The 26,820-nt window shown below is 38.9% G+C and overlaps 2 protein-coding genes across 3 annotated transcripts; both read left to right on the forward strand.

Moving 5' to 3' along the window:
* The first annotated feature begins 539 nt into the window (after positions 1–539).
* On the forward strand, positions 540–7,477 carry lrrc58b (leucine rich repeat containing 58b). Its single transcript, XM_077581023.1, has 4 exons — positions 540–1,244; positions 4,815–4,943; positions 5,026–5,303; positions 6,642–7,477. The coding sequence occupies exons 1-4, from the start codon at positions 607–609 to the stop codon at positions 6,836–6,838; spliced, it is 1,242 nt and encodes a 413-aa protein (XP_077437149.1). The 5' UTR covers positions 540–606; the 3' UTR covers positions 6,839–7,477.
* Positions 7,478–11,529: 4,052 nt separating this feature from the next.
* On the forward strand, positions 11,530–24,079 carry gpr156 (G protein-coupled receptor 156). Of its 2 annotated transcripts, XM_077579065.1 has the most exons (10): positions 11,530–11,704; positions 15,848–16,000; positions 16,155–16,282; positions 17,002–17,137; positions 17,549–17,659; positions 17,766–17,891; positions 18,000–18,095; positions 19,179–19,415; positions 21,038–21,196; positions 21,844–24,079. In XM_077579065.1, exons 2-10 carry the CDS (start codon positions 15,884–15,886, stop codon positions 23,017–23,019), a joined length of 2,286 nt encoding a protein of 761 aa, XP_077435191.1. In that variant the 5' UTR covers positions 11,530–11,704; positions 15,848–15,883; the 3' UTR covers positions 23,020–24,079. The 2 variants fall into 2 exon arrangements, with proteins under 2 accessions (XP_077435191.1, XP_077435190.1); XM_077579064.1 differs by lacking the exons at positions 11,530–11,704; positions 15,848–16,000 and having other exon boundaries at positions 16,183–16,282; positions 17,007–17,137; positions 21,844–24,077.
* The last annotated feature ends 2,741 nt before the right edge of the window (positions 24,080–26,820 follow it).

Raw genomic sequence — 26,820 nt, forward strand, 5'->3', positions numbered from 1 at the left:
TGCCAGCCCATCACAAATAGACAAACGACCGGCCACACACAGCTATCACACGTAAGTCTTCAATTATTTTAGCATGGATGTTTTGAGATGTAGGAGCCAGCCAAAGTCCTGGAAGAAAACCCACGCAAAGGAAAGACAAAACATGCAAACTCCACAAAACTGCGAGACAAACGTGCTAACTACTAATCTACCGTGCTGTTTGTTAATAATTTGGCATAGGACATTAAAAAAAATAGAAGCAAATTATCCTTTTCTTCCCATGCCATGCTTGCAGTCTTGCATAACCGTGTAATCGACGTCTCGTGTTGCGTAATTTCACTCGGGTTTGCATGATGGACCATCATCATGCGAGTGCATATGGTGCAGCGCTGTGAAAAGCACTGTGTATCTATTTATGTATTAAAATTATTATTATTATTAAATAAAAACAATATAGTTGAATACATTAAATACATTGCATGTTACATGACAGATTCAAGAACCAATAAAAAACGAGCTAGGCGGGGCTTGGAGTCAGGTTCGACCAATCAAAACGCGGGTGCAACCTCGGCGAACAACTACAAATGTAGCCTGCATAGCGTACTAGCTGACGTTTTGTTGCGTGTAATGTGCGGTTTTCAAACAGCGAAACGTGGTTTAATGTTGTCGGGAGGAGAGACAAGTGTGTTAGTACGTGAAAATCAAGCGGGCGTGACGTTTGTGACGTTGTCGTCCAAGCGAAAACTTCCACACGGACTTCACTCGGACTTTGGAGAAAGAAGAAAAAAAAGAATCACCCCCAAAATGGAGCTTGACGGCGGGGCGGCGGCGGTGGGCAGCGACGGCGTGCTCGACTTCTCGCGCTCCAACTTGAACACTTTCACCGCGGGTGACGTGAGCGACGAGAAGAAACGAGACACGAAGCAGCTCTACCTGAACAACAACCGGCTGTACGCGTTGCCCTCGTCGGTGACCCACTTTAGCAACCTGCAGTTGCTGGACATCAGCAACAACAGACTGTCGGCCATCGGCGAGGACATCACGCGGCTAGCTAAGCTCAGGACGCTCATAGCCAAAAACAACCGACTGAACGAATTCTCGCTGCCCAAGGGCTTCGGCTCCTTGCAGCTGGAGGTGTTGAACTTGAGCGGGAACCGCTTCGAGGAGATCCCGCTGCAGTGCACCAAACTCCGGCGTCTGCAGTCGCTATCACTCGGCGGAAACAGACTGAAAAGTATTCCAGCCGAGATTGAAAACCTAACCAGGTGGGTCACCACGAGCGTGTTGGCAATATAGAAACGTAATAATGTTGCTACCGTTACGTCACATGTGTCGAGTATGACGTATATCCACGTAATTTGGTTGCTTCGGTTGAGGCCCTGCGCTTCAAAAGCTAAATTCGCGAGCCATGCAAGGTTACTTCAGGTACGGCTCGGGATTTTCAATCTCATGACAAGGTCCACAAAAACGGCATATCACCATGGCGACAGGGGTTGTTGAGGTCACCTGTGATGAACGCATCGCCCTTTGACCCACCATTCATCTTTTTTTGTGTGTGAGGACAACTGGTCAGTGGTTCAGCTGCACGCAGTGTGTGGGTGATGAATCAGGTGTTTTTATTTTCATTAAGTGGGGTTAAAGGTGAGTACTTGAAGGTCTCTTTTAGGTTACTGCAATCGAGACAATTCTTTTTAAAGTCAGTGATACTGTAAACTAACAGCAAAAAAATAAAAAAATATATATATTGTAAAATTGTTTATTGTACAGATTAATTTATTGCTTGTCTTTGTTAAAAAAAAAAAAATACGGCTATAGACGTCCAAAAATCATTTGAACGATTTCTATTAGTTTAACATTTTTCCCACTTTTGGTAACAAGAGTATAAAAACCTAGATAATTTTTTATTTTTTTTTACATTTAGAACAGATAACAAATTTGTGATTAATCATGAGTTAACTATTAAAGTCATGCGATTAATTACAATTAAAAATATTTAATTGGCCGACGCCTCTAATTTTTGATAATCCTTTCTTTAAAAAAAAGAGATTATTTTTAAAAAAAATGTCTAGGTTTTCATACTCTTGTTAACAAAAGTGGAAAAAAATGTTAAACAAATAGAAATAGATGTTTATAGGCGTCAATGGCAGTGAATGAGTTAAAATGCAATCATAATATGGAGGGTCAATTATTTTCTAAACCATTTAGGCCCGATAGTAGTATATAATGTATATTGTAGCTATACCTCACTGACAAAATGTTCACATCATGTAAGTGTGAAGAGTCAAACCACCAATGTTACTGTAAAAAAAAAAAAATAAATAAACACACCACCCTTGATAACTAACGGGCAATCCAATTGGAGCTTGCAAGTTCTTCCCATGGATATTTTTCTTCCCTTAACAGTCAGGCTGGTCCTTCTTTCAGAGTAAGATTAGGAAATGAGCCGAGCAAATGCAAAAGCTTAGTCCTCATTTGAACTGCGGTCTCGTGAGCTGTATGCTGAGATTTGAGGACGTCCTGTATAACTGAGCTCATCTTTGAGGCATGTATTAACCCAACTGTTTGGCTTGCTTGGAACTAAGCAACTTTTTCTTGCATTTGAATTGAGAGGCTTAGGCTTAATTATTGATGACATCAGCACAATTGACTGTGGCAACCTCAATTTAATCAAACTTGTCTTGGAATGTTCTTTTTAGAAGGACATCTGACAGTCCTAATACGCAGCAATCCATTTTCCAGACTGTTATATGTAACGACAATCAACTGTGTGTTTGAGTTTCTCAACATCAAAAACAGATGTTTTTGTCAACAACATTGCTTACAAAACAGCTTTTCATGAGTCACAGAATAAAAACATCTGCATCTTCAAGTGGAAGCAGGACTCACAAACACACTACACGCAATGTTTCGCAATCGACAGTCACAAGTCTCTTCCCGCAAAACCAGAATTGGCAAATAAACAATCATCAAATGTATTTATGGAGAACTCATTCGGATTCAGTTTTGGTCATTGTCTTCCAAAATAAAAGCAGTTGTTTGCAAATGTCTTATTTTGATTAAATCACAAAAGATCACCTGTTTTCATGCAGGACTGCAGAAATCAGAGAATTACTGTTGTAAAATCAGAGGATTTGGACAACAGTGGTTAAAAAGGATTATGGGTACTTTATTAATAAATTGCTTGTAAGTGTATCTGATCCTTGATTAGGTATCACTTACTTTTGCATCTACATGAATTGACCAAAAACTTGTTAATTTTAGTTTTGACTACACAATTCATTAAAAAAAAAAAGAACAATGCAGTGAAATGCGAAACCTACACCTGTTATTTCATACAAAAATAAAATTCAGATTGAGCAACAAAACCAGGTTGAAACAATTAGAAAATCCAAATTGTTGAAGAGGTTCACGAACTGCATGACCTGCAACAATGATTGGTGAGATTCATTTATCTGGACCAGTGAATGTTTTATTGTCTTGGAGTTGATTAGCGCGCCTCAGTGACCTGGTGCCCGGTGAAAGATCGGACCTCCACATCTTATCATATTGATCACGCATGATCCGTCAGGCGGTGCGCTAGACGTTTACTTCAACGGATAGCACTGGCTAGCAAAAAATACATGAAAATGCTTGCAAGTGAAAGTTGTTGAGTTGCAAAATAAAGTTGGACTCCTGCTCCCTCTCCTCTTTGACACAAGCATCTACGCATGCACCTTTAGCTCCCCCTTCTGGTTGATTTGTTTTTATGGCAGAGAAAAAACTGGAATTTGTCTTTTTTGGACACATAAAGGGAATGTTAGAATTACAATTAAGTGATATTTGTTTTTTGTTTTGATAAAAATGAGATGTTTTATTTATTAAAAAAAAAACTCACATACCGTAGTATGTGATTTGTGTGTTTTTTGGGGGAAATGGGTTCATAGGTTGCATTTTTCTAAAAATGGTCATAAGAGTGAACTACTCCAGTATATATCCATCCATCCATCCATCCATTTTCTTGGCCGCTTTTCCTCACAAGGGTCGCGGGGGTGCTGGAGCCTATCCCAGCTGGCTTCGGGCAGTAGGCGGGGTACACCCTGAACTGGTTGCCAGTCAATCGCAGGGCACACAGAGACGAACAACCACACTCACATTCACACCTAGGGACAATTTGGAGTGTTCAATTAACCTGCCATGCATGTCTTTGAAATATTTTTTTATAATTAATAATTTCATTATTTATTAAAGTTATTGTACTATTAGAATTAAGTCCCATCTACTACAATATAAGAATATTAATTGCCAAAATCAGAAAATGCTTTTACTCCTTTTTTTTATGTTGGTAGATGTACATACTAGTTATAGTATGTACATCTAATGTGATGGTTTCCTGTAATATGACAATGTTGTTGTTTATTAATACTTAATATTACAAGATTTTAAAAGTAGTAATATGAATAATTGTGATTTTTTTTTTTACATCACCAGAACAAACTCAGTTTTAGAGGTTGTGATTTTTCAAGAAGTATAGCATTATTTTATTTTAGAAAACAGATAAGATCAACTTATTTTTATATGACAGGAATAAAGCTGTGATGTTGAAAATCTTAGCATCACTTTTTTTTTTTTTCACAGGAAAACATTCAATCCTGAGAAGAAACTTTTAATTTTACATGCATGATGGAAAAGCAGTGGCAATGACGTGTGCTTATAAATGTATCATTTCCTGTTAGATGCCAAATAAGATATATATAATTAAAAAAAAAAAGCGAACATATTTGCATTACAAAGACTTCCTTTATATGACTCTTAATGTTCTATCTTTATATAATGTTGTCCTCTCTTTCCTCTTGCAGTCTGGAGTTGTTGTATCTGGGCGGAAACTTCATCTCAGCCATTCCTGCCGAGATTGCCAACCTGCCTTACCTGAGCTACTTGGTGCTGTGTGACAACCGCATCCAAAGTGTCCCTCCGCAGCTCACCCGGTAAGTCCAGACCGCCTCGCGTCACCCCGTCTCGCCGCTGAGGTGAACCTCGCCTCACCCTGAACTTTTTGCGCGACTTCAGGCTCCACTCGTTGCGCTCGTTAAGTCTCCACAACAACCTGCTGACGTACCTGCCGCGGGAGATCGTGAGCCTGGTGCACCTGCAGGAGCTCAGCCTCCGCGGGAACCCGCTGGTGGTGCGCTTCGTCAAGGAGCTGATGTACGACCCCCCCTCGCTACTGGAGCTGGCCGGGCGCACCGTCAAGAGCAGGAATGTCCCCTACTCGCCGCCAGACTTGCCCTCCAACCTGCTCAAGTACCTGGACCTGGCCAGCAAGTGCCCCAACCCCAAATGTGCCGGTCAGTTGTTTCCCGACGCTTGTTTGCTTCCATACGAGTCTCCCGTAGAAAATAACATCGGGAAGGCTGATAATGATGATTTAGTTTTTTTGAAGAAAAAAAAAAGAAAATTGTGAAAACAAATTTTAATGTCAAGACTAAATTTTGATTTTCAGATAAGGCCAGTTTTAATGCAAATCAGCAAGTCCTGTGAGAATTCAGCTGAGTGAACATCAAAAGGATGACCTCCACATTTTTGCTTTTTCTTTAGAGCAGGAAACTGTAGTGGTGATGATGAAAGTGGCTTTCTGTCCTAGCGGTTCAAAATAATCTAGCTAAATTGACAACAACATAGCGCTGCTCGATATATGAAGAATATTCATCACATCATAATTTAGTAATAATTGTAATCACGATTAGGACAATAATTTATTTTTTGGGCGTTATTTTATTTTGAAATGGCTTGGTCAGAACCAACAAAAAGCCAAGCCATTTCAAAATAAAATAACGCCCAGGGGTTTTAAACATGTAAAAAAATATATATATTAAGACAAATAAATTTCTTTGAAACACTGTAAAAAGTTCCTTTTGGGTCAAACAAGATTGATTAAATTAGTCATTTTAAAATAAAAAGGTGCAAATATATAAATTTAAACAACTCAAAATTAGTATTGATAATTTTTTATTTCTGTAGCCGGGGATCAGACCGCCAAGGTCCTCGCCCTTGGCTGCCGCCCAGCCCACTATGCACCTGACCCCTTTAGCCCCTCCCATTGGTGGTGAGGTGAATTTCGATTAATTGCACAGCCCTACAACAACATTAATAAAAGCAGAAGACGTAATATTCATCAGATATTGAAGCGACTCGCCTCCTGGGTGGTGATTTTTCCCGCTCTTTGTCACCGCATGTGTCTCGTCTTTAAAATGAAGGGTGAGTATTTTTTGCTTGTCAGGCACAGCCTATTAGAACAGCTGAATTTCATTTAGTGTTAATCTGATGCACTTTAAATGGTGACTTCTATATCCTAACACAAGTTTAAATGTAATTGATTAATTCTGAACACGGCGTAATCCCTAGTTGTAAGAGGGTGTGTACACTTGTGCAACGCCATTATCACATTTGTTTATTTTTACGTCCCCTTGAAATTTTTATTTTTAATTAGGTGGAAAAAGTTTTGAAATGGATTAATTTGTTTGACCTTCTGGCATTGATGATTTTTATATCCTCTGTATATTGCTCTTACAATTCAAGTTTTTTTTGACGGCGGCAGCATGGAAGCAATTTTTCCAATTTGCCTTATTTCCTATGAGAAAAGAAAATGAGCAGGCTCCATCACTGTTTTTTGTTCCCTTCCGCAGGCGTCTACTTCGACTCGTGCGTGCGTCACATCAAGTTTGTGGACTTCTGCGGCAAGTACCGGCTGCCGCTCATGCACTACCTGTGCTCGCCCGAGTGCACCACGTCGCCCTGCAGCTCCAACCCGCAGAGCGACGCCGACTCGGAGGATGAGAACAGCGTGCCCGCCGACCGCCTCCAGAGGGTGCTGCTGGGCTAGGAACCACACTGTCGCCATTGTGCAGCCCCAACTGTATGCTATTCCGCACAATTTCTACTTCTACACACCCACTTCAGCTTTAAAGGAGGCATATATGAGTTGTTTTCGCAATTTCAAACCGTTCGTAGACGTATCCCAGGTACACTACAAAAACTCACTCAAAACATAAGACACATAAAAACATTTCTGTTTTATGTTCAGGGACGCTTACATACCGATGCAATCAAAGTTGTTTTTAAATCAGAATTTCTACTTTGAGATCTGTAATGTATCTTAGCTGGGAGCTTTTAAACAATCTCCTTGATTTCCGCAGATTAGACGTGAGAATGTTACAGTGGCACCTAAATGACCATATTAATAGTTTCTTACTAATGATGTCTTTTTAATACTGTGTGTGTTTGTGTGCGTCAACCAATGTAATATATGTACCCTGAAATGTGACAAGATTATTAGGATTTTTTGTTTTTGTATTCTCACACAATAAGTGGATGTAACCAAATAACGGCTTTTCTACCAATCATTTGACAAAATTAAAAAAATGAACTCTAATAACCTGCAGAGTAGCTTGCACTTAAACAGAAAATGTATGTAGATACTTTAATTTGTATATGAATATAATAATAAAAAACATGCATAGTACATTCACTGTGTCGTATTGTTTATTCAAGTTTAAACTATCGTATACATTTGATTCAGATTTATAAAGCGGGCCCCTTTTTTTTTTTTGAGTTTGTGTGGAACACCAAAAATGGCAAATTTCTTCAATTTGAATGACATTTTCCCACATAAATTCATTGTCGGTCAAGAAGATAATTTTGGTACCTAATTGTTTTTGCTTTTTTATGATACATACATAGTACCACATTGTCGTGGTCTGATGAATGACCTCTTTCTCCAATTTATGATCATTTTTAACAAAATGATTTTTCCGCCTATGTATGGTGAACTTTAGGTCAGGAGCTTGTTTCTTTTGTGCTGCTGTCTTTTTCACTTTTCTCTCGAGCGTAAGCACTGCGCCATTTTGCACGTTCTTCAGGGAGTCGGCTACTGTTAGTTTATTAAAATAGCAGCTACTGTATATGGAACATTGACACAAAGGCCTCGCACATGACAAGTGTTGAATCAGTACGCATGCTCAGCTGAGCCTTTACACATGACAGCCAGCCTAAATCCAGTCTGGCTTGCTGTAGAACAATCAAGACTTTACAAAGTTACTGTGATAATCCGTCCATTATGTATGCAGGTCACCCTTACAGTATACAGGGAAACCTATAGTAAGCATTTTTAATGGGATGACATTTTTAAAAAAAATTGACCGCTTTTGGGCTAAAAAGTCCAATTGTCCCACTGATGTCATTATTACATACAAATGAGTTCTGAGCGGGTGAAAAAGTTTTAATGTTACAATAAAGTGGAAATATGGTGAAAAGTCAAATTTTCTAGAGGAATTGTACTTTTTAGAAAGAAGTCTGTTTTTTGTTTTTATAAAGCAAATGTCTAAGAGGAAACAAAAGTCCAATTTCGCAATAAGTTTAATGTTTGAGGAAAAGCTTAAGACAATGTCATATTTCGGAGAAAATGTCTTATTTGACAAGTCTGTTTTTTCATTAGAAGTTCATATTTAACAAGACAATGCCATAGGTGAAGAAAATCCATATTCTTTTAGATAAATGTAATATTTATTTGAGGGAAAGGTTTAGAAAATTCATAGGAAAAATATTTGAGGAGATTTGTTATAGCATGTCTCAAGAAAAAAATATAAATGTAACTAAAAGATCTTAGTTTCATGAGGAAAATATCTTGTTTTTAAAACAGTTATAATTGAGAAAATTGTATTTTTAAATGAAAACAAAAGAATTAAAAAAGTTAGATTTAGGAAATACAAAAAAAGTTTTCCACTTTACCTACTTTTTATTTTTTTATTTTTTTAACTTATAGCAGCCTTATTTTATCTTCTCAGTTGTTCACCATAGTACTTTTTTTATTCATTGCAACTTCATTGTATTATTCATTACGTTTTTGTTTCTTTTCCTAAAGTAGTTAAGTCTTTCTTCATCATTACGGCACTTTTCCAAACGCTAGAAAACATAAAATAATTGTGTTGTGTGTGTTTTTTTTTTTTTTTTACTTTTGTACTAACCAAATAAAAATAATATATAATTGTTAGTATTATTTACAAAGGACAGTGCATGTTAACAGTGTAAACAGAAATATTGTGTAGTGAGCACAATTGCTAATTAACACCTTTTTCGTTATGATTGCTTTTCGTCACTGATTGTCTGGGACAAATCATATTGTTTTGCTACATTTATTTTCAAGCCGGCCATTTTTCACTGAAGATACTAAATGTAGTTCCTTGCTATGCAAAAGGTCTTTTCAACATGAATAGTCTTTCAACTCCAGCTGTCATGTATACAGCTCAGTGACGGTTTCTGGTATGTGCAATATGTGTGGCCACACAGGGAGCTATTCAAGATGGATACTTATACAATTGTAGCATCATTGTACCACTTGTACTTTTTTTTTTTTTTTAATTAAAAGTGACAGTCTGAAGCTTTACCCTTCAGTCACCAAACCGCAGTCAGCGCCCCCCATGCTGCAAATCCTCTTCCAGAGCAACCGGACTGAAAGTGAAAAATTGTCTCTGGTTCGGTCTGTCACTCATCAAATATGGACTTGAGATTCTAAATTCACCGTTTAAAACACTGGAGAACCCAAGAACCCTTTTCTTCTTTGGAAAATTATGAATTATACATTAAATGACTGCTATAAGTTCACTGAACACCAAAATATGTTTTTTTCAATTTGAACCCTTTTAGCTAGCTTAGAGTTGCTAATTTATCAAAAAAATATATATAAAACATACTCTTAGGCATTCTGCAACATGATATGAAATAGATTAACAAAAAAAAACACAATTTTACCATCTGATGGTTTGCTGAGAAGATGGTTTTGTTTGGATTGATTTCCAGCTCAACAAAACAGCATTTTGCCAGCCATCTTGTCACCACCACTCTGGCTCATGTAAGTGCAATATTCATCCACTAGATGGCCCCATGCAGGGGTCAGAAGTGGCACTCTGGACTTTTGAAGTTAAATTTGTAAAAAAGAAAAAGGTCTTTGTTATTTGAGTAGCAGAATTTATAGGGGCCAAATTTGACCCCGTGGGTTCTCCAGGGTTAAGTTGGGTAAAATAAAGTCACTGCAATGCGCGGGAATGCTGGGAACCAATCTCATGTTGATCATTCCATGGCAGGAAACTGTGGTGCCAGCTGGAAAATTGTTACGTTATAAAGGTTTCCAGATAATACAGATCGGAACACTTCATTAGGCACACTTGGTTGAATTGTGCCTTTACAAAGACAGGAATAAAACGGCAACTGTTATTTTTCTTTTCAATGAACAACCTTGATGATCTGACTTCTGCTCTGCGTGTCAATGAAATATTCAGTCTGTTAGTAATCTGAGCGTACATCGTCATCGCAAGCGGCCATGCGACTGCTAGCAAGTCCATCTTAAACCTGATCTTGAGAGGCACGACAAGCGTTTCATATAACAGAGGCGCTTTTGTTCCTCAACGAGACACAAGCGTGCTGTCATCAGATCCCAAAGCACTTGCAACACCTTGACGCTTGCTTTTATTTCTTTTGGGGAGTCGATTTCCACTGACTTGCACTGACTACGTACAAAATTTCATATAATGCCTCAATATCTTGTTTTCTTATCCAGACCCTCAACCAAAAAGTTTTCCAAGATGTAATTAAAAATGTAAGGATTTTATTAGCAAATTGCATTTGAGTTGGAAAACATGTCTCTCCATTTAAAGAGGAAGTCAACCCCAATTTTATTTTATTTTTTTACAGGAATATGCTGTATGCAACCCCATGAGTCTAAACAAGACATTCTGATTAATATTGCATTTGTGGAATATGAATTAAGCAGCAAAATCCAACCATTTTTCTCCATCTCAGGGGGCGGCCATTTTGCCACTTTCACAGTTGCTCAGGGCTCAGGCAACAGCAACCAATGTTTTTGTGGCTGCAATTTGTTCCTAATATTTTGGATACCTTCAGAGAAACATTGTTGAATTATTTTCTACCTCCCTGGCTGTGGTGATGTGAGAATATTTTGAACATAATTGTGTTTATGTTACGATCGTGTCTTGGAGTGTCTTCCCATCTGTGAGCTATGTTGACACGCCCTCATCAGGAATGACCCTGTGTGTATATGTGTGTGTGTGCTCTTGTCTTTATGTGGCCCCGCCCGTGACATCCCACCATTATTGTGTGGACGCCGCTACAGCAAAACAGTTGGATGACATTTTTTCACCTTAATAAATTGTTTGTGTGCAGGCATTGTAAATCTTGCTGACATCTTAATAACACCTTGATGCAACCAAATGTTGTTGCATCACCCAACGCACTCAAATCATCTGGTTTGTGTGTGTACGTGTATTTCTTTCCATTCAAACAAGCCTATTTATTTGCATTGTAGCCTCCTACATGTGCCACCCTGTCCCCGAGGACTCTGTCACAACCCTTGTCTACCACATGGGCCATCACAGTTTAAACCGGATTGGCTCGGGATGTGTGTGTGTGTGTGAGAGAGAGAGCCTCACGCACACACACCCTTCCTGTGACACACGCACACACACACACCTCCCTCCTCACTAACTCTCAGTGTGCCGAGCTTCTCCTGACAGGAGCTTATGTGGAAAGTTTGACGCGTGCTTGGAAATGGTGGGATTCTAAATCAATCGGGAGGATCTAACGCGAGGCCATGTTAGCTGTCGCTTCTTCATCCAAGCGTGTCGGAGTCATGTGCCATGGAAGCCGCAACGGCACCAGACGTCGGGATCATCTTAAGGTTGGCTTTATTCGTTCACAGCATACATACATCCACATTGAGCCTTTACTGGATCTTTTGTCATATTGGTGAGTTCATGTCTTGCTTGTGTTGACAGCATGATAAACACTAACTCATTCACTGCCATCAATTCATTAAAAAAAAAAAAAATCTTAAAAATTAGGGGCGACAGGCAATTAATTTTTTTTATTGTAATTAATCGTATGACTTCACTAGTTAACTCACGATTCATCGCAAATTTGATATCTGTTCTAAATGTACAATTTAAAAAAAAATCTAGGTTTTCATACTCTTGTTAACAAAAGTGGGAAAAAATTTTAAATTAATAGAAATTGTTCAAATGAATTTTCGACGTTATAGCCGTCAATGGAAGTGAATGAATAAAAATAAAAGAAAAAAGATTATTAAAAATTTGGGGTGCCAGGTGATTAAAATTTAAATTGTAATTAATAGCATGACTTCACTAGTTAACTCACGATTAATCACAAATTTCATATCTGTTCTAAATGTATAATAAAAAAAATTCTAGATTTTCATACTCTTGTTAACAAAAGAGGAAAAAAATGTTAAACTACAGGGATGTGATTTTTCCGCTAATTCGCGGAATTCCGCTTTTTTTATCTCCCCCCAAAAAAAAAAATTTTTTTTATTTTTATTTTTTTTATTTTATTTTATAGTAGTTCATTGTGTATGTATTGTGTATATCTGACTCCGACAGATAACATCTTCTGCTATAACAAAGACATTTGTGGTATGCTCTAAAATGAGTTACTTTTCATTTGGTCATGATACAATTATTTGTTCATGAAATTTGAACTCTTCAACATTATTTATGTGTTAACTTAGTAATTACATTAGTTAGATATGATGATATTCTCAGTGATCACATCCCTGTAAGCTAATAGAAATAGTTCAAAATACTTTTTGACGTTTTTAGCTGTCAATGGCAGTGAATGAGTTAATGTAACTGGAACTACCATTAACTGCCAACAACCCCCCCGACCCCCCCAACCTAACAATAATGACCAAATTAAATAGTATGTAAAGAATTAAACAGTTGTATCCTCTCTTTTTTTTTTCAATTCAATGGACATTGTGCTGCTCCTTTTGGTCTGTGCTCCTTGGCCACCAGGGGGCAGAGTAATACTGACTTAACACACAAAGAAGAGATTCACAACTGACTTTGTAAACTACAGTCAAATTGTCTGTGTACATGTGCAGCACGAACCATTTAGGGTATCCCTGATTCAATACTAATAACTAAAGTTTTATGAATATTAGTTAAGATCCCTCTACCTATGCCACATTTCTATAAAGTACGGTGGTCAGTTTTGACTCCCCCTCGTTTTGGTTTGGCGCTATAAGGCAGTCAACAGCGCTGCAGCAAAATGGAGACTATGGACTACACTTAAACTTTATTTTAGTCACTCACTCCTAATAGCTGTGATTTACATCAGCCATATACTATCGACGTACATTCTAAAATGAGAATTGTTGAACCAATTTAAGATTACAAATTGGATTGTTGACCAAAATCACTTCAATTGGCAACACACGATTGAATTAAGTTAATCCACAGTGAATATATTAAATTTAATGAACTCATAATTATTATTATTATTATAATTGATTCAACAATTATCTGTTTAGAGTGTAGAACGCTCGGGACCCCGGTCGACCAAGTACCAGCAGTAGAACCTCATACTATCTCATTGTATGCGTCCCACAGAGTTGACTTCTCCAACCATATTTTATTCACCCTCCCTCCAAACAGCAAAATGCACCACCATGGACCCAGAGATTATCCCCACTAAATTGCATTCTAACTCAGCTTTGAGAACAAACTCCTAAAGGGAGCGCTAGGCGAGGTGGAATGCCTCAATATTGGCCCCTCAACCCGGATTTACATGAGGCCAGCAGCCACGGTTAATCTTAATCTTGAAAGTGGGGCGATTACGATACAGGGAAGCGGGGTTGGATTCTCTTATACATAATCGGGGCATTTTCCCCCCCTCTTCTTTACGATTAAAGTCAGCAAAGGTCTAATTGTTGGATATCTCTAAAAAAAATAAGCCTAAATGATTATCTGGTGATGTGGGGGGTGTTAGGAGTGATTTCTCCACTCTGACCTGCTCCAAAAATAATGGCGCTAACAATCATCAATGTTAAACTGTTCAATATTTACGACTACAAATCCTATTTTTGTGGTCAACACTGACATACACATAAGGAGTTGTGTTAATAAATACTGCAGGTCTAACATTACCAATTAAAAACTCACAGACTTTAATCGCAAGGGAGGGAAAATGCTTACATTTAGCGCCATTGTCAGTTTGTGTGTACCCCCGCTTTAGTCAAGCGAAGCACAACTACAAGGAGGAAGTGAGCCAAAGTAAAAGTTAAAACTAAAGGACATCTTATTCAAGTATTCCAACAATGGCCATAAAAACCCTCGCTGCCGAATGTCAGCCCACCTTTGTCGACCGCTCCACAGCCACAAAGTGAGTTTTTGGAAAAACGGCGAGGAAAGGCCTCTTTCTAGCAGGGGGCTTTCCTGCAGGAAGCGGCAGGAGTGCGAGCTAAACTCGGAAGAGTGACGAAAAGACAAGAACAGGAAGTGCAGACATTTCCCAGATATGCCGCTGCATTGTTCTCTCGACACCGTTAATTTTGTGGAAGTAGGTCACTGAGGGCTGTGCATCAATTTCTGATGGAAAGTCAATTCTGCTGCTTTATGCTTTAATGGCCCTCTATAATATTCACAGCGGTCACTTTGGCATAATAAAACAGTAAACAATAGGACAGCCATCAAACTTTGTAGAATAGAATAAATTGATCTGAAAAGTATGTTTAGTAAAATAAAAACAAGCACGAAAAGCCTACTAGAACAGCTGAACTGAATTTGGTGTTAATCACAGGCACTCTAAATCTAAATATGTTAGTCTTTGCAATTACTACTTTCAGGGCTTTGGTGACGCCTTGTAGGATCACAGTGTTGCGTATTTGCTGAGACTTCATAAACTCAGACAATAAGCAGATGCCTGATGCATCATGTTGCTCAGGTAAGCGGCGGTCTGTGCCACATGGGGCTGACTCACGGTCGGTCTGTTTGTGAGTTTCAGCCACGCGAGCGCATCTACATGTCGGTGCAGAGACAAGCTGACATTGCTCAGTCCATGTCTGTGTTTGTCACTCCTACATTTTTTTCTTTGTCAGAGGCGCAAATTACAGCTTTGGTGTTGCACGCTCTAAACTCACTGTAAGAATAAAAGAGAGAGATATTTATAAGTGTAATTTGAAATAAGTTCAGAGACATTCTAGTGTACACGAGCAGCAGTAACAATACACAAAACATATATCAAAGCAAGTGTTATGTACAAACGCGGGTCACAGCTATAATAATAGTAAGATACATTTGTGCTTTACTGTATGTGTACAATAGTTTAATGACATCACTTCGAGAAATAATAAATTGTAATAATAACCATGCAGCCTCAACTTCAAGTGCATTTGCTCAATATAATGAGATCCAATACAATATCAAAAATTAACTCTCGCAATAATAAATTTGTAGATATTATTTAATTAATAATAATAATAAGTTATGGAAATTATTAATCATGATTATTAGTGAAAAACTGTCAGGTATGAAAGTAAAGCACCAATATTAGTACAAAACGACAATAAATATGGAATTAAACTAACATTGACGTACGTTCAGGTACAAAAAGTGAAGTACTACATTAGTAGAAAAAGTGACTTTTTCCTTTTCATTTCTTTTTAATATACTTGTGTATGTAAATAAGAAACGGACAGCAACTAAGTTATGGAATTGGTAGAAAACTGAATTTGTTAGGGGTTACAAAATAAGATATAAAATATATAAAACTATTTCAGACTATTTTTAAGGAACGATAATGAAACCACTAAAATTAATATAAAACGGACTTATCTTTAGAGCAAACAAAGGTACAAGGTTTTTCAGTCGTCTAACATTGATTCTGTATTCATTTCCTAAGTGTACCTAATGAAGTGTCTTTGCTGTTCCCGGGCATCTCGTTATATGATAGCACCACACTGTGGATACTTCGTGTACTGCGATTGTAAAGTCAAATACTGTACTCCTTTCTGTCTTACCCCCAGGATGTGCACCTGAGACTGGACTGACCGAGGCCAGTCATGGAGCCGGAATGGAACTGCAGCTCCCGCTGTGATGCTCCATTATGCCTCAGCCAGGCGGGTGTCCACAGGCAGGAGAGCGTGGAGGTGTTGCAGAGACTGTGCGGCCTCAGTAGGGTAATGATAGGCACCGGCTATATTTGAACATCTATCTGGTTATGTAACCCTATTTCCCAAATAAAATTTCGAGAGCAAAAATATTTTATTGCATTATGGAAGGCAAAAACAACAACATATGAAGCAGGTTGAAAATGTTTGCGTGTGTTCTCAGATGGGCGGGGACCTCCCGAGACGCTCACTCTCCCCGGTGTTGAGCGCCGTGGTGTGGACGCTGCTCTCCTGCGGCATCCTGCTGGCCTTCTGCTTCCTGCTCTTCACTCTGCGCTTCAAAAACAACAGGTGGCGCAACACTTGCGAAGCTCAATCACTAATTGTAGCACTCGTTAGAAGAAAGTGGACTTTTTTTGATTTTGTAATTAGTTCAATTAACATTGACATATTTTCAGATACAAACGTTATGGTACTAAAATGTGTTGACAATTCTTTACAGTAATGTGTTTTATGCAGCCCCACTAGTCTAAACACTGTATTCTGATTATATTGTATTTGTGGAATACGAATAAAGCAGCAAAATTCACCTGTTTTTATAAATTTTGGGCGGGGGGGGGGGGGGGGGGGGCGGCATTTTCTCACTTAGAATGACATCACAGTTGCTCAGGGAACAACTAATTACGTCTCAGCTTTAGAAAACAGCTGAGCCATGATTGAACAACCAATTGAACGGCCAATCACAGCTCAGCTTAAGAAAACAGCTGAGCCATGATTGAACAACCAATTGAACGGCCAATCACAGCTCAGTTTAAGAAAACAGCTGAGCCATGATTGGTGATCGTTACCTGAGCACTGTGATGTCATTTTCAGTCGATAGCACGTGGATGGATAAACTTTAACTCATATTACACAAACACAATATTAATCAGAATGCGGTGTTTATACTAGTACGGGCACATACAACATATTATGGAAAAGAACATCTTTGAGTTGAATAACCATATTTGTCATTTAATATTTTTTTTGCAACGTCAATAAAAATAAAAATAACTTTTTTTTTCTACAAGGATAGTGAAGATGTCCAGTCCCAACCTGAATGTCCTGAGTCTCTTTGGAAGTGTCCTCACCTACAGCAGCGGCTTCCTGTTTGCTGTGGACCCACGACCACACCCTCAGATGGAAGCGTCTACAGTTGTACTACATGTGAGTAGCTTTCACATCTATGGATTTTATATGTCCATGTACTAGTATGCTCTTTATTCTCACTAATAAGACAATTATTTTTATATTGGACTGGTAATGGTTTTTGATCCGTTACTAGTGCATGGAGCTTAACCATAAATGCTCAAACAGATTATGCATTTTATTTTTTGTCCTTCTTTATTGTAGGCTGTCTTGTTCTTAATTTATATATATATATATATATATATATTTTTTTTAAGAAAACTTGATGTATTTGCATTTCTAATAAAACATTTACATAATCTGATTTTGGGGGGTAACTGGGAAGTCTTAAGGTGATATTGACTCTCAAATACACAAACAACTTTCATTATTCATTGCCATGTCATCAATAGTGATTACTGCATACTTATTCTTACGTCTCGCATGCAGGCTCGGGTGTGGACCCTTTGCCTTGGCAGCACCATGGTGTTTGGACCCATTTTAGGGAAAACATGGCGGCTGTACAGAGTGTTCACTCAGAGAGTGCCCGACAAGAGAGTGGTTGGTACAGTAGTATTGTGCAGCTCATCTTATTAGAACCCAGTTGTTTTTTTGTTTTGTTTTTAATTGGTCCTAACTGGTGCTCTTTTGCACTCCTATATGCCAGATCATCAGAGACATTCAGCTAATGGCCATGGTGGCTGTCTTGATCCTGGTAGACCTGCTGGTGCTGACTGCCTGGAACCTTTCAGATCCCGTCCGCTGTTCTCGATCGCTGGCTGCAGTCGTTAAGGTAGGTCACATACAGTTGAATTGATTCTATGAAAAAGTGAATGGACGACATGCACATTGTTTGGGTGTGGTTTTCCCCTCACACAAGTAATGCTTTTCTTCTGTCTAGATGGTGGAGAAGGACGTCTCCTATTCTTTGTTCCAGCTTGAGTCCTGCTCTTCTGTGTACTCAGATCTGTGGGTTATCATTATAGTTGTTAAAAAGGTAGGTTAAAAGGTATTGAGGGCTCATTGGATTCAAACTTTAGGTATACTTGCTTCCCATTGAAGTAATGGTTGGGCCATATGAAAAATATAATAAAATAATATTACTGCACTAAATAAAGTCAGAGAATTATAGGAATACAGTTAATTTACGTGAGTAAAGTTGTAATTTTATGATAATACTGTACATAATTTCTACAGGGGAAACACTGTGCTGTTACAGGAATGAGGGTGCACTTTCAGCAGATTAGATCATTTTATGAGAAAGGAGGAAAAGTAAGAATTTTTCAGGGAGAATGTCTAATGGTGAAAACCAAAATGTTACAAGACTGAATTCAGAATTCTTCCAGAACAGGAGTAATATTACCAGGATAACGTTGCAATTTTCATAGTCATATTGTTGAATGAATGAAGTCTCAAGTTAACAAGACTTTTTTACATAGCGTGAGAAAAAGTCATAATTTGAACTCAAATTAAAATTACAGGAAAATGTTGTAATGTTAAGAGAGAAGAAGGCGGCATTATTATGATGTTAAAGATATTATTTTACAATATAAAAATTTAATACTTTTAATTATCATTTTATGGAGAGAACTTGGTCATATTTACAGCAAAACCATTTTTGACCCAAAAACATATGACAATAATTTTTAAAAACTCATATTAAAAGAACATTTGGAAGCTTACGCCATTTTTTGATATGAAAGGGAAAAAAAACTTTTTTTACTAGAAGAAAATGGTAAAAAAGTCTCAATTCAAGCCCTTATTTCACAGTAATCGAAATTTATGAGGCTAACAATTTATGAGTTGCATAGAGGGTACAAGTCATAATTTTCACAGAAAAAATGTTAAAATAAAAACAAGCAAAAATTGAGTTTTACCTCCACTAAAACAGTCTGAGAAAAAAAATAGTAGCCTATACATGCTTCAAAGTGAGAACTGTTGATGATCTTTGTATCAATTGTGTGAGACTTTCAAACATTAAAACTACAACTTCTTCCCTTGTAATTTTACCTTTTTCGTGTGACCTAAATACACCATTATAAATTCCTAAAACAATGTCTTCACCCTGTGCTTCCCTCAGGGGTGTCTCCTGCTCTACGGCACATATCTGGCCGGCCTGACCAGCAACGTCAGCCATCCTCCGGTCAACCAGTCTCCCACCATCCTCACCGCCGTCACTTTGGTCACCATCTGCGCCGGAGTGGCCGTCCCGGTGTCCGTCTTCATGCCGGCTTGGCCCAACGTGGTCTGCAGCGCCGTGGCCGGTGCCATTTTCATCTGCACGCTGGCTACCAACTGCATGCTCTTTGTGCCCCAGGTAGGAAACCTCATCGTTGAGCCTTTAACTTGAGGGGTTGCAAGTGAGCGACGGTATACATCGCCACCTACTGCTGAGCCAATGGCGAGTCGGGATTTTTGTTACCATGTTTTAAGGCAAACCCCTCTAGTCATGTGATTGTCTGGAATAAAGTAATCACACAGACACAAAGTGTGATAAGTGAATTGGCTGCACTACTTTCTCATTTTGTCTTGAGTTGGTGTTATCACTGGAGGGTGACTCACATAACGTTTGAGTCAAACAGGCAGCTTTATGACCTACCAAGTGTCTGTCTGTTGATGTGGGTTTATGTTTTGATGAAGGAATGCATCTGAAGGAGAAGGAAATATTTTGGCGGTGAGCTGTTTGCTCCAAACACACCTGGTCCACCCCCCACCCCCCACCGTTCCTGTATGCAGTCATCATCCATTTTCCATGGGCTGTAGGAGCTGCTGCGTGTCCCTGTCCAGTAATCACCCCCCCCCCACCCCCAACCAATCAAAGGGGTTACAGTCCAGACTACTACCACAATAAATGAAAAAAAAAATGAAAATGAAACATAGCCATCACTCTTTGTTGGAGTGAAAAGCAAGATTACAGTGGATGACTTTCAGTAATTTTCAACAAAAACTAAGCTGTGCTGGAGTACTTCCCGTTTTGTTCTTCCAAATTTACACACTCATACTAAATAGGTGTGCCACCATCTAGTGGTTGACAGTGGAATTACACCAGATATAAAGGAGACCAAAATAGACTTTCGCCTCTCTAACGTGACTCTCAACAGTCTGGCTACGATAGATTAAATGCCTTGAATGAAATGGCCTGGATGAATGACAATATTTAGTAAGTAAAACTACAATTTAGAGTCTTCAATTTTCCAAGCATGTTTTTGGAATGTATCTCGTCCAATAAATATTTTTTACCTTTACTTTTTTAGGGGTGTCAAAATGAGTGCATTAATTTTGAGTTAATTTAAAGTTCCTTTAATGCCACTAATTTTTTAAACGTCCCTTACTTGGAAAGCCTGTACTGAGGTCATTTCAGTCGCATTGCACCTGACACATCCACATCAAAATTTAGCAGTAAAAAATTTAATAATAATGCATATATTTGTGGAGACTGGGGTCAAGTTGTATTTTATCATTTTTAAAATGTGCAGAATCTCACAAGTTACTTCATGTTAAAGATTAGGCCGCGCTTACTATGAAAAGAGAAATGCACTGAGCTGTCACCATCTTACAAATGCAATTATGCCATCTAGTGGCATAAAAATGACCAACACAAATCAATATCATGTTTGTTTTTTTATAGCACAGTAAATCTTTTTAATTTTAACTCAATGTTATGAATTATTATGAAATTACTCTATCAATGACTAAAAGATGCAGCCATTGCCTATTTCTATTGATTTAACCATTTTTTTCACTTTTATGTTAACAAGAGTATGAAAACTACTATTTACAGAAAAAAATTGTTCATTTTATTGTACATTTAGAACGGATATCAAATGTGCGATTAATCGTGAGTTACTATTGAAATCATGCGATTAATTGCAATTCAAAATTTGAATCGCCTGACACCCTTACTTTTTTTACTTCTTTCGCCGTCACCTATACGAGCAGCTGACCGAATGGAGGCATTTCGAGGAGGATCACAACAACCCGAGTCAGATGACCAAGTACTTCAGCAGCCCCAGTAAGAGCCAGCCTTCAGTCTACAGCCAGGAAGATGTCTACTTCCTCCTCGGGGAGAACAACTCCATGAAGAAGCTTCTCAACGAGGTACTATTAAGCTACTTGTTTTATTTGTTGTTTTAGAGCAGGGGTGGGCACACTCGGTCATCGAGGGCCGCAGGTTTTGGATGTTTCCCTTCTCCAACACAGCTGATATATGTCAAGCTCTGCATTAGCTTGGTAACGATCCTGTTGATTGGAATCAGCTGCGAAACCTCCAAAACCTGAAAGACACCGGCCCTTCAGAACCGAGTTTGTCCACTACTGTTTTAGAGGATATAGTGGCACTGTGGTAAACTAGCGGTGGCCATGTCTACCTCACAGTTCCAATGCATTCGACACTCAGACCCTTTGGTTGAAAGGTAGTCTGGACTTGCTAAATGATTACAGGACTAACAAGACTGTCAAGCCATCCATCCATGTTCTGTACTGCTTAGCCTGTTCTGGGTCTACTTTGTGTAAATGGGACAATAACATAAGTGATGGGCGTCAATGAGACTCATGAATATTCATGCTCATTGAATAATAAAAAATAATGGGAATTGTAGTTTTGGGATTGTCTGGAAACCAATCAAGGATGTACCCAAAGTCAGCTGTCTATTTTGAAAATGGAGGGATGGTGAACGGACAACCATTTTGGACTGAAGCTCTTGAAGCACTAAGGGATAACTTGATGTTTATTTGCCGTTTTCCAGAAGGACGCCGTGATTGACAGCTTGCAAGAGCAGGTGAGCAACGCCAAAGACAAACTTCTGCGTCTGGTGTCAGCCAGCCAAACGTCAGACGAGCAGGAGGCAGACAACCTCCAGTCCTCCTCCACTCAGACTACAGAACTTCAGTCCTGTCAACTTCCAGCTTCTCTACCTCATAACGACGTCAAGTCCAGACTCTCACACCCGCCGCCTCCTCCCTCAACATCTGCTGGTCCAGGATCTTATGAACGCCCCCCTTTGCCGTGTTCTGTAACCCCCACTGCTGTCCCCTCTCCTGTTTCTGGTGGCTTGGACGCAGACCCATGCGAGTCCATATCGGACCCACTCCGGTCTTCGGGCTTTCTTAGGACAGCAGAGGAGACGGCTCGCTTTGTCACTTCCCTGCAATCCTCCAGACTTTTTAAGCCTTTTGAGGTTGAAATTTCAAGTAATGGGCCAACATCCCCCTTGGGAACAAACGCCAGACCGGCTGGTTTCGTTAGTAGCGAGAAGTTGCAGGAAATCCTCCAAGAACTGAGTGTGGACACTGCCTTGGAAACAGTTCTAAAATCTGCCAGGAGGCCTTCTCATAGATTTACTGAAGACTCCTCACTTTCACCCATCTCTCTGCGGACACCGCGTTCCCTTAACCCTCCTTTAGTCTCTCGCTACCCCAGCATCTCCCCCTACGCCATGAGAAAACGTCGACCGCCCTTCCACTCGGCCAGACGTGGTTTAACGCCGCCTTGTCCTTACGCAGAGAGGCGGATGAGGGACAGCCGTCATAATCGAAGGAAGCAACCGGAGGGAGTCACCCTGAATAGGGGAGTCACTATGGAGGGTACCAACCTCCAGATTCCCAACTGCGACCTTGACTTGCAAGATGAGGAAGTGGGTGGTTTGGCAGCAAGACCTGGCGGAGAATCTCCAGAGCACATCGATAGATCTGGCGTGGAGATGGGCCAGGAGAACGCCCGCGGGAACTGGGATTCAGACTCAAGCAGCTCTACGGACTACTGCTTCTACCACCGACCCTATTGTGACTCCTGTTTGCAGCGAGGCTCGCTGCTGTCCTCGGAGTCTTCAGACTCCGAGGACAGCGAGTACGAAGGTTACGACCTCTACCGCTCTGCACATCCAGTGGTGTTCAAGGAAGACCTCAAACCGACGTTTGTGTAAAAAACCTTTGTGGCAACGTTTTCACAAGCCCGCATCCCACTGAGCGTTTGCCAAGGTAGAGAATGTTGATTTCTCGTCAGGGTTCGTTCAAGGTTTCAAACACTAGCTAGACGTTCGCCAACAGTTCTAATGTTTTTTCATGATGCAAAGAAATATTTCCTTGCCACAGGAAACATTTTGGCGACCATTAAAACTGTTGGCGGACGTCTTTGCATTCCTTGCATTATCCCAGATGATGGGAAATCACCATCCGCTACCCTCGCAATCGTTCGTCCCTATACGGGCTTTAAGGACAAACTCCATTGCAGTGAAGCTCATTGGTATTTAAATTGACTTAATTTGATTACATTTTGTATTTAAGTGTAATTACATTTAAAGGCACTCATGTAAAAATTAACTTGCCAACTTTGAACTCTGGCGGAAACACACTCACTAGACATTGGTGCACACAACTCACGCACGCCAGAAGTGGAAGTAAGTAATTGTTTTGCAAGTCTCAAGTCTTTGCCCTCAAATCCCAAGTCAAGACTGACAAGTCTCAAGTGATTCACAAGTCCTACACTTTGAGTTTCAAGTCCTTTGGAGTCATTTTAACAACATTGTAGATTATATTATTTCGGGTGACCATCAATGTAGGAGTCAGGGACTCAGGGAGTGAACCCAGAGTGGTGCAACAGATTGCCGTGTTTGCAATGTGTTAACAGTGAGTTTACAGTCTCATTAACTATGCAGCTAGCAACAATAATTAGCCGATAAACAACTGACATGATCTTACTTATTGTTCTTTGTGCAACTTCAGAGGTTGAACGAAGTTTGAAGTTGTTGCCTCGCCGTCAGCGATCCAATCTTGGACATACTGCAATTCATTTTTTGTTGACCACCTCAACAAACCTGGTGCAACGGATCACAAAAGTCATGGATCGGATTGTTTTTTAAATACATAAATAAAATGAAATCCGATAAATAGTACTTTGTCTTAATTTATTTTATAAAATGCTTTTGCCCATTAAATAAAAAAAAAATATATAAACTCAAAAGGTCTTATATGGCCGTTAGGATTTAGGAACACAACTTTAAGTGCATTATAAGGCAAGATACATAATTATTTTATACATGGTGCATGTATAACAAGGTATCCTACCTTACGTTATATTGCACTTGTATATATGCACTTGAAGTTGTGTTCCCAAAATCCAAATGGCCATATTGGATATTTTGAATGTATTTATTATTTTATTTTTTTTAATTTTAAAGCTAGTTTTATAAAATAATTTTAAATGAAGGCAAAGTTCTATTTACTTATACTTGAAGTTGTGTTCCTAAAATCCAAATGACCATATTGGACATTTTGAATGTTTTATTTTTATTTTTTTAAAGCTAGTTTTATAAAATAATTTTAAATGAAGGCAAAGTTCTATTTATTTATTTTTAATCATGAAAAATACATCTAAGCGTAAAGGCACCTTCCCTTCGTTTAATTAAACAGGGAGAGTGGATTACAAAGTAGCATGTTAGGTCCACATAATTGAAAACAATAAGAAAAGCATGCGAGCCAAGCAACAGCTGTCAAACTACTGTTGGCAGCCAGGCACCTAATGCTAACGCTAACAGTTAGCTACTAGACACAAACGCCAGAGACTTGTACCGTATCGTGCAATGACGGCGTAATTAACTTGCGGTTTCTTCGCGTCCTAAATTAGCTATTTAATATACTTTTGGGGTGGCATTAATGGTGATAGAAATATGTAATTTCAATAAAAACGTCGATAACGCAAGCCAAAATGTTTAATGGGAAGTAGTCAAGCTAGCGTTCATGCCACCATGCAGGCAGACTTCAAAGTAAAATCCACCAAGGCTGTTGCATTGGTGTCAAAAGTATTATTTGGTCAGCTTTATTTTGAAGTTTGTCTGAAGGAATTTACTCGTTTACATACATTTTAACCTTATTGTTTTGGTGGAAGAAGCAAGTCTTTTTAAGTCAAAGGGCTCAAGTTTGAGTGAAGTCACAAGTTATTGTTGGTAAAGTCCAAGTCGAGTTGAAAGTCTTTTAACATTTTGTCAAGTCAAGTCTAAAGTTGTCAAATTCACAACTCGAGTCTGACTCAAGTCCAAATCAAATGACTTGAGTCTACACTTCTGGTGCACGCTACCCTCAGATGCCTAATTGCGTCGCCCATTTCACTGTGCATGTGCAACTTAACTTCTCACGCAAGAACATGATACAAAGTGCATTTAAATGAGTCAGTGGTTAAGAATAAATCACTTTATGGCCGTTTCTACATGATTAGCAGTTTTGTGTCATCGCCATTTTACAAAGTCGTATTTTTGTTGCAATTAGTCAACACTTTGCAATGTTTAATGTGTTATTGTATACGAACGTTGTGTTTCTATTCGTGTATTAAATTATTGCTTCCTTTGGTTTTAAATTGCGATTTTGGTAACACCCTTAATGGTCTACCTTTTCACATTTTGTTCTAGTCATAAGCCATCTTACAAATATCCCAAAAACCTTATTTAAGCAGACTAAAGTAAATAAAATAAAATAAAACTTTTTAAGACAACAAAACCTCTTGCTTTTGGTGAACCAGTCAGATCCCAAGAACATCAGCTCTGCTCATAATTATTCAATGGTGGTCATATCTGTCTTAATTTACAGCATTTTGTCTCCCCTCATTTTTATCTTTCATCTCATTCAAGGTGACTTAAGGTCACGAGCCAGCTTCTTGCATTTGTAGCCTCTCACGCTGTCGCAGTTCTCCTCATTCCAACGGCCACGGTCAACAAAGAGGGAAAGACAGTGTTTAATGTTGTCATCAGGGTCACCTGGAAAGAGACGAGATTTCAAGAAGCGCTCCGTTTCTCCACATTGTAGCCTACCGAGATCCATCACTGAGGTTTACAAGAATCTGTGCTCTAGCGTATGTATCTCATCGGAAATTGATCGCTCCACTGCCAAAAGCGGCCAATGTCGTGGGAGAAGCCGCTGATCCACAGGTAGGTCCCGCTCCTGCTCACCTGAACGTAGTCTATAAATGACAGAAAATTACCAGCTTGGGGAGAATTTTGTGAAGAATCGTCATGTTTAATTTTTGATCCCATCTTTGACATGATTCTAAGGTCAAGATTCAATCAATGGAAACACGGACAACATCAACAGACAGTAAACCGGAACTTACAACTGTTAAAACTTCTACGTGCTCAAATTAAAAGCAAGACTAGCACAAACACCTGACCACACATTTTGTTGTGTGCAATTGTCACCACTAGATGGCAGAAATTCTCTATCCAAAATGGAGTACTTTGTGCTTCAGTACTTTAATCAAACACACTTATACATACATGTGAGAAAAAGGTGTGTCGTTTATGAAGTTGGGGTGCAAATGAAACAAGACAATGATATTTAACAAAGACAACCACCGCAACAAAAAAAAGAAGAAGAAAAAAGATTCTCACTTTGTATTTGTGGCTCGGATCCAGGCCATTATTGACTCCAATAGAATTGTAACAAACACAGATAGCTTTTATTTCTATTGGTTAGAGTTGAAAATCTTTCAAAGTAATGCTGCTAACACATGAAAAAAAAATCTGGTCATCATTACAATAAATTCCCCCCCAAAAAAGAAAAACGAAAAGATATATAATATTTAGCATTTATCGTATCAAATAAAAATAACACCGTTATCCAGACTTTTGTCAACTTATACCATGTGAGATGAATCCAACTTTTATGTCTTTACCCACTTGTCATTGACGTACATATGGGCTACAATGTACATACGCTTCTTCCAGCCTCATGATATC

The sequence above is a fragment of the Vanacampus margaritifer genome, chromosome 11 (genome assembly GCF_051991255.1).
Source record: "Vanacampus margaritifer isolate UIUO_Vmar chromosome 11, RoL_Vmar_1.0, whole genome shotgun sequence".
Taxonomy (NCBI): Eukaryota; Metazoa; Chordata; class Actinopteri; order Syngnathiformes; family Syngnathidae; genus Vanacampus; species Vanacampus margaritifer.